Here is a 14,629-nt window from a genome sequence, read left to right as displayed (position 1 = left end):
TGTGTTTTGCCTCTAGCGTCTGGCACAAAGGAAACCAATGATTAGTAACTGATTGGGATTGTTTCTATTTGTGTTGGGAACCCAGGTCTAGTCCCATGTCCTCGAGCAATGACAATCTGAAAGGGAACTTTGCTTCCAAATCCAGTGATCTCCTCTGTTGCCTCCTCCAATCTCCTCCATTTCCTTGGCCTTCTCTGACCTTCCCTTCCCCTCCCCCTCTCCCGCTCCCCTCCGTCCCCCTCTTCCCCCCTCCCTCTCTCCCTTTCTTTCTCCCTCCTCCCAACTGCCCCCTCCCTTTTCTGCCTCTCCCTTCTCTCTTCTCCTCCTTTCCCTTTTTCTAAGAGAAGGCCCTGGTAGATCAAGCTTGGGACTGGAGCCAGGAAGACCTGAGTTCAAATTCAGCCTCAGACATTACTAGCCAAGTGACCTTGAGCGAGTCACTTCAGCTCTTTCTACCTCAGTTTCCTCATTGGACTTTGGCGATGATTATAGCACAGACCTGATTCATAGTCAATGTTTAACTGAATGCCTGTTTTCCTCCTTTTTTCCTTCTCGTTCCTTGTTTACAGAGGTCTGGGCCAGGCCCTTGTGGGTGTGCCCATGTAGGGATCCCTGCAGAGAGCTCACCCCTCCCCAGCACTGGGGTGAGGGCAGGGGGCAGGGCTGGGGAGTGGGAGCAGCTTCTTAGCCAATAGGGAGGGAGCACAGGAGGAAGAGGGGTTTGTAGCTTCCTAACCCATGGCAAAGCTGGACCCCCCGGGGTCTGTTCTGTCAGCTCAGAATTTCTCCCTCATCCTGTGCCCCTTCTGGTACATGTCTGTCTGCCTGTCTACCTGCCTGTCCATCTGTCTACCTGTCTGCCTGTCTACCTGCCTGCCTGTCTGTCTGTCTACCTGTCTGTTTGTCTACCTGCCTGTCTGCCTGTCCATCTGTCTGCCTGTCTACCTGCCTGCCTGTCTACCTGTCTGTCTGCCTGTCCATCTATTTGCTTGTCTGTCAGTCTGTCTGTCCATTTGTTTGTATCTTTCTACCTATGTATCTACCTGCCTGTCTGCCTTTCCATCTGTCCATCTCTCTGCCTGTCGTCTGCCTGTCTGTCTGCCAGTGTCTCTACCTATCTGCTTGCCTGCCTGTCCATCTATCTGCCTGTCCATCTGTCTGCCTGTCTGCCTCTGTCTCCTTGCCTGTCTGCCTGTCCATCTATCTGCTTGTCTCTCAGTCTGCCTGTCCATCTGTCTGTGTCTGCCTGCCCATGTGCCTGCCTTTCCATTTGTCCTTCTGTCTGTCCTGCTGTCTGTTCACCTATCTGCCGGTCTGCCTGCCTGTCCATCTGCCTATCTGCCTGTTCATCTCTGTCTACCAGTCTGTCTCCCTATCACCCTGTCTCTGCCTGTCCTTCTGTCTGTCTGCCTGCCCGTTTGCCTGCCTGTCTGGTCTCTTCTGACCCTCTCCTCCTCACAAATTCTCTTCCCCCCTCTCCCTCCAGGCAACAGTCCCCATCAAGTTCTCTCCCCTCTCCCCACCCCCCCATTGAGCTCCTCCAGCTTGTGGGGAGATGTAAAAACCAGTTGTTCCCCAATCGGGCTCTTTCCACTGAACTGGTGTGTGAGGGAGGGGATCATCTGCTGTGGGTATTTTTCCTTCTCATGAAAGTCTCCACAGTGAGCTCCCTCCCGGCTGTCACACCAGGCTGTGGGAACCTTAAATTGTTGGAGCTGCAGGAATCAATAAAGTTATCACCGGTCATTTCCCTTGATGTCTGCTCCTTCCCGAGACCCTGCCTCGCCTCCTCCTGGCGCTGGGAATAGAGCGAGCGCCTCCAAATCCAATTTTCATTTTAACCTCTCCTTGGTGGCATAGAAATAACAGATTGCCACCATTCCTTGAATAGACTCGCAGTGCAAACCTCTTGGAGGCGAGTAAGCAGGCTCTTCCTGGGACTCAGTGATGGGGCAGCCAATCCCCCGCCTTAAAGGTTACCCGAATACCAGCGGCCTCGCCTGGAGGATTTGATTCTAAAACTAAACTCAAGTTGGGATCTTGGCAGGTTCTGTGATCAGAAAAAATCCACCTTAGCAAATTCTTCTTCTTCAGCTGACAAGGGCTCCCAGGCATGAGCTCAGACCATTAGTACAAGGGCTGAATGCCTTCAGAGGAAGAAGAGGAGGAGGAAGAGGGGGAGAGCAGAAAGGAGGAGGGGAAGAAGAGGAGAAGGGGGAGGGAGATGAAGGGAGGAGGAAGAGGAGGAGGAGGAAGGCATTCATTTATTTTCTCCTTGGGCATGGCTTAGATTCCATGCAGTGTACCAGACTCTTGGGGGCCACAATCCCCGACCCCAGATTTGGGGGGATGAGGTGATCTCGCCCACCCTGGAGTGATTAAAGTGTTGGGAGATCAGATGAGGGAGGAGGGACTCCTAGCAGGGAAGGAAGGGGGCAGTGGAACAATGTTCAAGTCAGCTGAGGCCAGGCTTGTGGTGAAGGGACCCGGCTGCAGATGCTTCAGTCACGTCTGACTGTTTGGGGTTCTTGGTAAAAATACCAGTGCTTGGCCATCTCCTTCTGCAGCTGATATTACAGACAAGGAAACTGAGGCAGACAGTGAAGTGACTTGTCCAGGGTCACCCAGCTGCAGTGTTAGATGTTGAATTGCTGCACTGTGGCACCACCTGGTGGCCCCGATGGGATCTGCAAGACCTTTGTGAGGGAGCCCCTTCATTTCCTCTCTGTGTCTCTGTCTCTTCCAGAGCCCCCCATGTTCTGTGCCCCCCCCCATCCTGCCAGGCCTCCACAAGCCTGTTTTCACTCTAGTTAACGAGATCCTGCCCTTATGGGACACCCTGGGAATCTTGATCCCACCAATCAAAGGGTCTTCATGAAGTTTTCCTAGGCACATTGTGGGTGCCCTTCTTTTCTCCCCCAGTAAGAGGGTGCCTCAACCAGTGGCTCCCACCAGCTCCCCCTTACGCATCCTTGGCAGGACCTGGCCGTCCAGGAAGATTCAGGGTCAACTGAGCTGGAAACCCCGGGCTGTGGTGTTTCCTTCCCTGCCTGGTGTTGCTCTGCTCTGAGCATTCCTAGCAGGGCCTCCCCCAGCCCGGGGCTTCCTGGATTTTCTGGATTTTCCATCTCCTAGAATCTTCATTTCTGGGAGAGTTAGAGAGGAGGCATGACTAAAGGAAAAGAGAGCCCTGGATTCAAATCCCTCCCTGACCCCAGCTCCCCCTGCATCTGTAGAGGGTGCTTCCAGGGCCCCAGCCCTTCCTTTGTTCTGGTAATTGTCTTGTCCCTGGGTTTGGACTCCTCAGGTGCATCTCCCAGTTCATCCTCGGGGCCCTTCACTGAGTCCAAGGAGGTAAGGGCCTGGGCTTCTCCTTGGGAGCTCCTCTTCCACTGATACAAGCTGCAGCTGATCTTGGATGGTTGACTATTCTCCCAATGGCTTTTCATTTTCTGATACAAGGAGGTTTGGGCCTCTGGTTTCATTGGCCTAGGGATGCCCAGAAGAGGAGACTCGGCCCTCCCATGCACATCAGCCACTCCTCTGTGGCTGATAGCGTCGCAGTGTCATGGAGACTCAGGAGCCTGTGGCTCGGACTCTGCCTCGCCGTCTCTCATTGGAGATGGGCCGGAGTGTTTAACCCTGACCCGAGGCTTCTTCCAGGCCAAGCATTATTTAAAAAGATGATTAGAGAAATGAAAATAGAGACTTCCCTTTGGGGGCTGTGATGGGCACCTGAGGGATATGGGGCTGCGTGGTCCAGGCTGTGAGTTGGTTTCTGGCCCTTCGTGTCCCAGCCCACATGCAGGCCTTCAGAATGAATAAGTGAATGCCCACAGGCCCACCCATTGGGTGCCACACATCCCAGAGTGGGGGGCCCCCATTCTTGTTTTCAGCGGGTAGGCGACCTCTGAGTCGTACTTGTCGTTCTCTCTCTTATTGCCATATTGCAGTCAGAAAGGAAGTTAAACCTGGGTTTGACAGGTAGGGTTTTTTATTTCCCTTGACAGCCCACCTCTTGACCTCTATCTTCTTGCCAATGATTTTTTAAATCCTAAATGATTTGGGAATAATTGCTCCTCCGTTAGTGATTATCGTCCTTCACCGATAGTAAATCTGTGAAATCCCGGGGGGCTGGAGTCCATTTTTGTATGCGTATGTCACAAGCTGCTGCCGACAGGCACCGCTGATCATGCGCGGCCACCTGGCCCCCCACCCTAGGATTCGCTCAGGAGATGTCAAACATGTGGGGGAGCAAACTCCTGGGCTCATCGCCCCCTTTGTTCACAGGTCTCAGAAATGAGCTTCTGCCTGCAGGACAGCCTTGCCTCATTTTGAAGCACTGCCTGCCCCTGGTCTCCCTAGCTTCTAGGTCTTATTCCTTGGGAATGCCCCCCGCCACCCCTGCCCCTGAGGCTGGCCCAGCAGATGCTTGACCCGGGGGCTGCAAAACTCTCATTCACCCTGACCCACCATCCTTGTGAGAAAAATAGCTTGACTGTTGTTATTCCCCATTTTTAAGGATGAGGAAATGGAGATGTGGCCAGTGGGGGACTTCCCTGGTGGGGTCTGGCTGTGAACCACTTCTGGATCCTTCCCACAACACCCAAGGAGGGTGGCGGTTTTCTGCCATCAATATGTCGGTCAGTGAACAGGCAGTGTGTGAAGAAAGGCAAAGACCATCCCAGCTCCCCAGGATCTCCCGAGCCAACGAGGGAGACAAGGAGCAAACAGACACATTACCCACCAGATGAAGGGGAGATTGCATCCGAGGGGAGCCGCCATTGTGCAGGGGATCAGGAAGGGCTTCAGCTTCTACAGTGTTGCTGGGGCCTCCTCCTCCTCCTCCTCCTCCTCCCTCTCCATAAAACCAACTGACTTCCCCCTGGGAAAAGCCAATGGCAATTAAAAAAAAGGCTGAACTGCAGAATTTGTGTTTTTAATTCTGTTTTAAGCCTCTGCCCTGGAGGATTTCTTTTCTTTTTCTTTTTTTTTTTTTTTTGTTTTGTTTTGTTTTGTTTTTGCAAGGCAATGGGTTTTAGTGGCTTGCCCAAGGTCACACAGCTGGCTAATTATTAAGTGTCTGAGGCTGGATGTGAACTCAGGACTCCTGACTTCAGGGCTGGTACTCTATCCACTGTACCACCTAGCTGCCCCTGGAGGATTTCTTGTGCAGAATTTGAGTTGGAAAGGAAGTCTCTAGAGATGCTGAGGTCCTCCAGGTGTATGAATGATGTTCGGCTGCTTGCATCAGGCCAGGATTACTACCAGACTTCTCCCTGGGATCCCTAGCCTGACTCTCTATGGGAGTGGCTCTGGTCCATACCCTGGTCTGGGACCTGCAGCAGATGGATGGGCACTAGAGTCTGATTGTGATCTGGCCTAGACTTGAGTAGAGAGAGGAAAGCTGGCTAGGCAGAATTTGGACAACCAGAGCACCATCACCCCATCTTTTGAACCCCAAGTTACTTCTAGGAACCATGGAATGCCACAGACTCCTCAGCACCACGTTGTGGTGCATCTTCAGATGGCATCAGAGAGAGAAGTCAGCTGTTGTAACTTGCCCCTACAAAGAGAAATGAGCTCTATCCTTCAGAAAGAAACACTGAATGGACTGGACAAAGAAGTAGGGAAAAAAACCCAATTGTTGTCTTTAAGGCACTCATAGTCTGTTTGGAGAAAGTAACCTAGCTCAGAATCCTGAGGGGTACAGCAACAGAGCTGATGGCAAAGCCCAGGAGGCCTTAGGTTGTGTTGAGATGTCCCAGGGTGGAGCAACCCATCACCATTGGGAAAGGCCTGGTGGTTCTCAGGGTCAGAATGGCAAAAAGAAGGGGCCATTGTCACAAAAATTGGGAGGGGGTCCTGAAGGTGGGAGGGAGGAAGCCTCCCTTTGACACTAATTCTGTCTGAGGCCCTCTAGAGTTAGCTTACCTTAACATTCTTTCTAGAATTGATCCAGGGTGATCTGGGTTAGGGGATCAACAATGATTATTTATATTTGTCCTATGAGTTGCTTCCATATAAGTGGCTCTTCAAAAGGAAGGAAGAAAGCACACATTTATTACATACCTAACGTGTACTGGGGGCAGCTTGGTGATGCTGCAGTGGATCGAACCCAGGGCCTGGGGTTGGGAAGAGCTGAGTTCAAATATGATCTCAGACACAAACTGATGAATGATTCTGGTCAAGTCACTTCACCCCGTTTGCTCATTTGTAAAATGGTCTGAAGAAAGAGGTGCCAAACCCCTCTGCCATGAAAAGCCCCAGTGGGATCACAGAGGGTTGGATGGGACTGAAATGACTCAACATATGTGGCAGACACGGTGCCAAGCTCTGTACAAGTATCATCTCATTTGATCCTCCCAGCAACCCTGGAAAGTACTGCCTTGATTACCCCTATTTAATAGTTGAGGACCCCAAGGCAGATGGAGGTTAAGTGACTTGTTCAGGGTCTTACACTATAAGCATCTGACTCTGGGTGCACTTTGGCATCCCTGGCAGCCTCCAAAGGCTTAACATGCCATCATCCTCCTCCTCATCCTATTCCATGATTACCTCTCCTACTTCTGAGCTCTCATGTCTTGCTAGCTCTGCTTATACTGATCACTCTCTGCTCTCAGGATTCCTTTATTTTTCTTCTGCTGGATAGTGGATAGGGTGTTAGACTTGGAGTGAGGAAGACTCATGTTCAAATTCTACCTCTGACACTTACTAGCTGTGTGACCCTGGGCAAGCCACTCACCTACTCTCACCTCAGTTTCTTCATCTAAGAGAATATTTACAAGTGTTTTGCAAACCTTGAAGCTCAATAGAAATGTTCATTGTTACTGTTCTTACAGAGAAGGAAGACGACCCTATTTATCTCTGTTATCTTTCTCATACCGTGAAGAGGGCCATGTACACAGTGTCTTGCCAGGAAACATATTTATTTTGCTTGGTGAACTCCATTCCATCCATTCGGATTGACCCTTTGATGATCAGCAACTTTTAATTCTCAAAACAAGCCCATTTTCTCAATGGCTCTTTCCGGAACATCCAGCTCTTTTCCAGTGCTTCCCCCCCCCCCCCCAGATTGTCACTTTGACCTGACTTTATCCCCCATTCTGCACCCACAGGCCTCCACATCTCTGTGGAGAGTAGAGTAACCTTTTCCATTATCTCACTGATGCAGTTTTAATTTTCAGGAATTATGGTTTTTTTGTACCATGAAACTCAGCTCCATAGTATCATGGGAAGATTCTTGCTAGTTAAAAAAGACCTTTGTTTGGGGAGAAACTTAGGGATATTGAGAACTCTGTGCAATTTTCAAAGTGTTGGCCAGCCTGCTTTCTTCTTTCTGTTCAAGTCTGGGGCCCCGTAATTGTCCATCTTCCTGGTTTGTCCAGGTCAGTTTAGCTAAGCCAGTGGTAGGCTGAGGTGTCAATGGCCCGTTGAGTTGGAGAGGGCAGTTGGTGACAAGGCACCTGACTTTTGGAGAGAGTTGAAGGCTGATTGGGAATCATCTCTTTAGCAAGGATCTCTTTAGAAATACAGAAATTGAGCCCATGGGAGCTGAAAAGTCACTGAGTGAGAGTGTGCAGAGAAAATAAAAAGAGAAGAGGACCTAGTGCAGAGTCAAAGGAGACTTTGGACATCAGAGGGCAGGGCCCAGACAAAGGTGCAACAAAGGAGGCCAGTAAGAGGGAGCCAGACAGGCTGCAGGGGAGCCGTGATGGAGAAAGACAGGTCAGGAAGGATGAGGAGAAGCTGGCCAACACCACAGAACTTAGCAATCACTGCTAACCTTGGAGAAAGCAGTTTGAGGTGAGCAATGGGGTCAGAAGTCAGACTTTGTGGAGAAGTGCGTGGGAGATGAGAAATGAGAGCTAGGGACTGTAGACAGCCTTTCTAGGAGTCTGGAAGGAGAGATAGAGGATGGCAGTTTGTAAGGGTCATGGAGTCAAGAGAAGGCTTTTTAAAGGGATGGGGGAAGGAAGAAGGAGCTAGTGGATAAAGAGACTGAAGATTAGAGAGAGGGGACATGATTAAAAGGCCATGTGCCTGTGTCATACAGAAGGGAATGGAATCAAGGGCAAAAGAGAGACGTTATTGACCTTGGCAAAGAGAAGGGTCACCTCTTTATCAGAGACGAGAACAAAGGAGGAGAGAATGGAGGATTATGCAGAAGGGTCCAAGATATATGGACTAATGGACCAGCTCTATGGAACTGTCCATCTGCCTACATATCATACTCTGAGTAGTCAGCATTCTTTTTAAATATTTTATTGATTTTTCACATTACACCCAGACACCCTTCTCCTGTGACAGAACAGTTCAGTAAAGCAAAACAAACTGACCCATTGATCATGTCCAAAAACTTGTGCCTCCTTCTGTCTGTGACTGCCCCTGTTTTACTGAGAGGAGAGAGGCAGCTCCATCCTCCGAGCTCAGATTGGTGAGCGGTTTGAGGTGCGTTCAGCCATCTTTTGCTGTGGTTTGAGATTAGTTCAGTTGGCCACCATCTTGTCCTAATGTTTCTGCTTATTCCATTGTTTGTTTGTTTTATGATTCATTACTTCAAGAAAGTTTTCCTAAGTTTTTCTACATTCTTTATCTTTACTCTTAACAAAAGTAATATTCTTCCCTTCACTTGTTTCTTCCTTGTGGAGAGTGAGGCGGGGATTATAGTTCTCATCAAAGGTTTTTCAGGGTTCTTGGGGAGAGTCATCCAGCCCAGCAGCCTCCATAGCCCACAGCATCTGTGGAGTTTGAAATCCCTCTTCCAATTGGTCTCTGTTCTAGTTAACCTCCTTGAAAATGGCAGGCGCTTTGGGGGTCACAGGGCTCTCAGTTTAGTCTCTCTGGAGATGGAAATCCAAAGGACCTTCAATCCGATCCAGCGGCAATCATTTCTGTTGTTTCACTTTGATGGATTCTTGGGTGATGACTACATGTGCAAGAGACTGCTTATTGAGAGAAAGCTTTGGAGGTACCTGAGCATGTCATTTCCTCCTCAAGAAGCCTTAGTGGCTCCTGTTGCTCCTCTGAAGTCCTTCACAACCTGGGTCCAGCCCCTCTTTGGGAGCTGGTCACTCCTCTTTTCCCCCTTCCAGTCAGACTGACCAGTACTTCATCTCCAGCTGCCTGTCCCTTTGGGCTTTCCTATATTATATGTGATTAATCTCACAACAATCCTGAGACACTGGGAGAGGGCTGCTGTCTTGCCCAGGGTCCTACTGCTGGGAATTTTCAAAGGCAAGTCTCGAACTCAGTAGACATGTTGCCATTGGCTGGGCCAGCTAGCTGCCTCTCATGCCATCCTTGACTCCCTTTCTGGCTCAGCTCAAATGTCACCACATCTTCCTTCATCCTCCAGTTATGTATCTAGGCTGGCCACTCCAGCACTGGTGGGTCTTCCCTCTTCATTCCCAGCTGGTCAAGTCAAGTCAGCCAGCACCTATGATGCCCCAGGCACTGTACTGTAGCTGGAGACATGAGAAATGCAAAATCAAATACCTCAAGGAGCTTACAATTGAATGGGGAAGACAGCATGCAAACAACTATGTATAAATAAGAATTGGTCCAACTGAAGCAATTTGGAATTATGTAAGAAAGTGATGAAAATGTCCCTATTCTTTGGCCCCAAGACCTACCACCATATGTTTGCTTCCAAGGAGGTCAGAGGTAGAAAGAAAGGTCCCATGAATATCAGAACTTTCTGTAATAGAAAAGGACTGAAAACCAATCAGATGCCTATCATTTGGGGAATGGCTGAACAACTAGTATTATATAAATGAAGTAGAACATTACCAAACTGTAAGAAATAATGAGGCTACTAAGGGACACCATAGTGGATAGAGTGTCAGGCCTGGAGTCATCTTCTTGAGTTCAAGTCTAGCCTCAAACACTTATTGTGCGACCCTGGGTAGGTCATTTAATCCTATTTGCCTCAGTTTCCCCATCTGTAAAATCATCTGGAGAAGAAAATTGTAAATCATTCTGGTATCTCTACCAAAAAACACCAAATGGGGTCCCAAAGAGTCAGAGATAATTGAAATGATTGAACAATAACAAAGAAATAATGGATTAGAAGATCCACGGGAAGACTTAGATGAACTTGTTTCCACATTGAAACATCTCTCACAACTGTATATCCTTTTCTCCCCACTGACCCAGCCCCCCCCTCCCTTGCTCTGTACCTACTTATCTCCTCCCTGGCCTTCCCTTGGACTCCCTGCTTCAAGGCTGTCCTCACTCCAGTCCATACAGGACAAAGCTGCCAATAGGATTTTCCTGTAGTGTGACTCTCACCATCTCACAGCCTGCTCCCTAAGCTTGCCATGGACCTCCAAGATCTCTTCTTCTCACCCCAGTTCAGGGGCTCCCTTCCCCCTCAACCCAGCTCAACACTTTCTCCCCAAACTTTCCTTGCATGATCCTTTGATCAAGAGCCACAAGGGACTCCAAAGGCCTCTCATTTTATAGAGGAGGAAACTAAAGTCCAGGGTGAATGATTTGCTGCAGTCATGGAGGCAGATGTGGTCTTCCCTATGGCCACTTTGAGAGCAGGGGCTAGTATGCATTTTTTCTTTGTCACCCCAGGGCCCAGACAAGGATCTGAAATTTTTCCTGGAATTTAATTTTTTTAAAAATTGTCCCAAGAAATCATCTGTTGGGTTGGACAAGTTTGTATTTTTCTCTTCCTTTCACACTGCATTCCTGTGGGTTCTGTGTGCACATGTGAGGAGTGTTGCTTTAATCAGAAATATCTTAGCTAGTTAAAGGTAAAAATCCTTTCCAAATGTTGGTCTGAAAGGTTAAAGAAATGCATTTAACCTCTGTAAAAGTTCTGAAACTTGGGGAGCCAGGACAGTGGACCTGTGTGGTCATTAGCAGCCAGCAAAACCCAACCCACGTGGAGACATGAAACACAGGACTGGCCCAGTTTCCCCATTCATTTTCATGCCAAATCACTTTGACGTGTTTTGATTGATTTCGAATGGCGCGGCTATATACCGCTCCGAGGCCTCCCCTACAGAGGGGCTGCGTGAAATACAGTGCAGGGAGGGTGACTTTTAATCAATACAATGACAATATTATCTTGTTTAATTTGTACGATGGCCGCATTAAACATCAGATCATGTCGTTTATTATGTCAGCGAAGATGAAGTAGAGGCTGAATCAAATGTGTCTGACATCCGCCTTGTGATATTTCATTGCCATGACAGACCATCATGATTGGAGATGATATTGTGAACGACGTCGGAGGGGCCCAGCGCTGTGGGATGAGAGCAATGCAGGTGCGCACGGGAAAGTTCAGGTCAGTCTTTTTTATTGAATTCGTTCTCTCTCGTGCCTCGACCACAACTTGCAAATTATGCAACGTTCCATAGAACTGTCTTTTGGGGGCCCGGCGGCTCACTTAAATCACCAAGACCGGGGTGGGGAAGCATGGGGGCTTAGTAGATTGGGTTTCAGAGCCTGGCTAGAGATGCTTCCAAATGAGTCTTTCTGTTGTCTCCAAAGGTGAGGCTGGGTATGGGAGGGAGTTTTCTGGTTCTCAAGTTGAATCCTTTATCCTGTATAACGTGATCCAACATATCTGATAATGTTTGGTGGGGGATGGAAGGATGATTTTCATTGCCTTTGTGGATGACAGAAAATGGAGCTCAGACCAAAACTATAGGTTATGGCCCTTGACAAAGGTGGTAGGGAGGGAGTCTGCCATATTACATGGGCTTCAAAGGGATTGACCTTGGGTGTGATCGTGATGGGCCATTGGATGGTATGATGTGAAAGTATGCTGCACAGGTTTCATTCTGTCCATGAGACTGTGCCCAGGAAGGTTTAGACACTGGACTCAGAGACCCTCATTCAGATTCCACCTCAGCCACTTATTAGCTTGGTGACCTTGGGCAAATCACTTCCCCTAGACCTCAGGATACTGAGCTACAACATGAAGGTCCTGGACTCAGTGACCTCTGAGCTCCCTTTTAGTTCTGAAGGCCATATTCCCTCTCTCAGGGAATGGCTGGGGAGTCAGCCAGAGGGACGAGGACTGGTCAGTCCAGTGCCCCCCTGTGACAGGCACTGTGTAAGCCCTGTGGATAAAAAGAAAGGCAGAAGGCAATCTCCATTCTCCAGGGACTCACCCGGGAACCATGAGGTAGCTCAGTTCTCAAGAGGTTCTCTTGAGACGTAGGCAGTCGTCCTTTTTATAGGGAGTGTATTCGTGTGGAACATGGACCTCTACCGAGCAAAGTGGGGGCACAAATGCCAAAAGTGGATGGGGAATCTTATTCCCAAGCCTACTAATCATTCTGATGGGGAGGCCCTTCCCCAGGAGGGAGAGGGCTCTCAAGAGGACAAGTTTCTAAAGGCTATGTCCCCCTCATCATCCTCAGACAGTCCACTGGGACCCTCATGGAGTGGGGGGAGGTGGTGCACACATCTTTTGTAGTCTTCCTCTTTCATCAGACTGGAGGACCTTGGTCCAGAGGTTGGTGACAAGGAATGTGATTCCCTAGCTGGAGTCTAAGTGCCCAAGCAGGGTGGATGCTTTCTGAACTACTGAAGAGGTCCAGAGGGAAGGAGGCATCTGTGGAGAAGGCGTGGGGGGCTCTTAGGCCTTGGGGGCTCATAGGCCTTGGGAAGGAGCCTCAGGGCCTTAAAAGCCAGGGAGCTCTCCAGGGTGCTGGAATGCCATTGCTTGGCTCTCCCTCTGAACTTAGGGTTATCTCCTCCGAAATGACCTTTGTGGGCCTACCCTTGAGCCAGGTTGGCACCAATCCCAAGTCATTTCTGACTTTACCTTTCTCTTGTGCTGATGTGTCCCTACCTGGGCCTGATTGACTTTCAGCTGTCACCTGAGCAATCCAAGGCCTCTGCCTCACCTTCTCCTTTACTGGTGTTCACAAGAAATGATCCTTTTTAGAAGGAGGATGATAAAGGTTGAGACAATCTGACAGGGTAGAGGATGGATGAGGGAAGAAAGGTGAGTTCAGGCATCTGCCATCAGAGCTTTTTCATCTTCAGGAACAACGTATGTGGTTTCCTGTTGGAATGGCCAAGCCTTGGCCACTTATCCTTATAAAAATGGCTCTTGTCATCTCAAAGTAACTTGTGTAGCTGGTGAAAGTTGGAGGCTTTGCCTGGAGGAGAAGCAGTAACTGAGGACAGCGGGGCGGGGGTGGGGGATTTTCTGTAGGGGAAGGGGTTGGGCTTGGACCTGGGGATGAATGTGCAAGCAGAGACTCAGACCCTGGTGTAGGGCTGTCACATTTGGCTTCTGAAAGTGTGTTTGACTCTGGAATTCAGGGAGGAGCAAAATGGGAAGACTTGGGAGCTTGCAAAAGCATGACTTCCCCAAGTCTTTTCCATTCGCAGCATAAGATCCTAACTCAGCCCTTCCTGGCCCAACTGCGTCTGGGGCTGTTCCTACCCAATTTAGAAATCAGGGTGGAAGTCTCCCGCTGGGCCTTGGAAGATACAAGAAGGTCAGAACTCTGGCTGTGTCCTCCATCCCGCGGGGAAGGGAAGGCTTTTCTTGAGCTTCCCATCCAAGTAAATGGCTATGTCCAGGATGTCCATTCCCAGCCGGGCAGTGCAGTACGGTACAGTGCAGGTGCATCCTGGGATCTCTGCTGGAGGAGAGACTTGGCTCCCAGGAGTTTGGGAGGTGTGCTTTGCAGTGCTGGGCCGGGCAGGTGTCTGTACTGCATCTGTCACCAGCCCCCAGGACAAGAGGGCATGAGGTGGAAACAGGCCAAAAACCTTTTGTGCTGATCAGCACTTCCCTCCAGCCTGGGTAGGGCAGCAGGACCCAGTCTATCCAGGCAAAGTAAAGGAAGAATGACCAGTGGTCCAGGGGAATCAAGGCCTCTGCAAGCATTGGTGCAGGTCTACGGAAAGTGAGATTCACTGTGACCTGGGCAGCCAGATGCCCTCCTCACAAGGAGCCAACCAACCAAGGAAGGAAAGACCCATGGAGGGTCTTATAGAGCCCATACCCTGCTCCAGGGGCAGCATAGGGGGCTCCAGAGTGCTCAAGATGCTCTATGAATTCAAATCCAGTCTCAGACACTTTTAGTAGTCACTTCACCCTGTTTGTCTTAGTTTCCTCATCTGTAAAATGAGCTGTAAAAGGAAATGGCTAAAACCACTCCAGTATCTCTGCCAAGTAAACCCCAAATGGAGTCAAGGAGAGTCAGACATGACTGAATAGCAAAATTTCTTTGCTACAATCTTTTGAATTAGTATTATCACCCCCATTTTCAGGTGAGTCTAGTGAAACTAAGTGATGCAGTCCAGGTCCCACAGTTAGTGTCACAGCTGGGACAGGATGCCCCATCCAGTGGACCATCCTGCTATGACAAGGGGAACAACAGACATGCCCTCTAATGGGGTAGAGACTAGGGAAGAAAGGAGGGAGGCATGGGCAAAAAATGTTGTGGGGGTGCCTCCCAACTCTGCACAGTACCCGCTTGGCAGAAGTGCTCTCTCAATTTATGTTTTCTCAGCCTTCACCTTCCTCCCCCCATAGCAAAGGGCTGAGAAGCCCGATTGTGTGGGGGCAGTGCCAAGCCCCTCCAGGCTGCTCCCTCAGAGGGAGCCCACATGTACACCTCAGTCCCAGATGCCTAGAGAG

General features: G+C 49.5%; 1 protein-coding gene across 7 annotated transcripts in view; it reads left to right on the top strand.

Moving 5' to 3' along the window:
• Window positions 1-14,629, top strand: part of LHPP (phospholysine phosphohistidine inorganic pyrophosphate phosphatase) — a 182,407-nt gene that overhangs the window by 41,821 nt on the left and 125,957 nt on the right. For 6 of the 7 annotated variants that reach the window (XR_012477673.1, XR_012477672.1, XM_074232225.1 and 3 more), the window contains exon 6: window positions 11,211-11,302. Coding sequence is in view for 5 of the 7 variants with exons in the window: in XM_074232225.1 (XP_074088326.1) it covers window positions 11,211-11,302 (92 nt within the window). In the remaining 2 variants the exon portion in view is untranslated. Of the gene's footprint in view, window positions 1-4,522; window positions 4,892-11,210; window positions 11,303-14,629 lie in introns of those variants that run through there. The other variant, XM_074232229.1, reaches the window with a different exon arrangement.

Source organism: Macrotis lagotis, chromosome 4, assembly GCF_037893015.1.
Source record: "Macrotis lagotis isolate mMagLag1 chromosome 4, bilby.v1.9.chrom.fasta, whole genome shotgun sequence".
NCBI classification, from domain to species: domain Eukaryota; kingdom Metazoa; phylum Chordata; class Mammalia; order Peramelemorphia; family Peramelidae; genus Macrotis; species Macrotis lagotis.
This window is presented reverse-complemented; position numbering and strand designations above follow the sequence as displayed.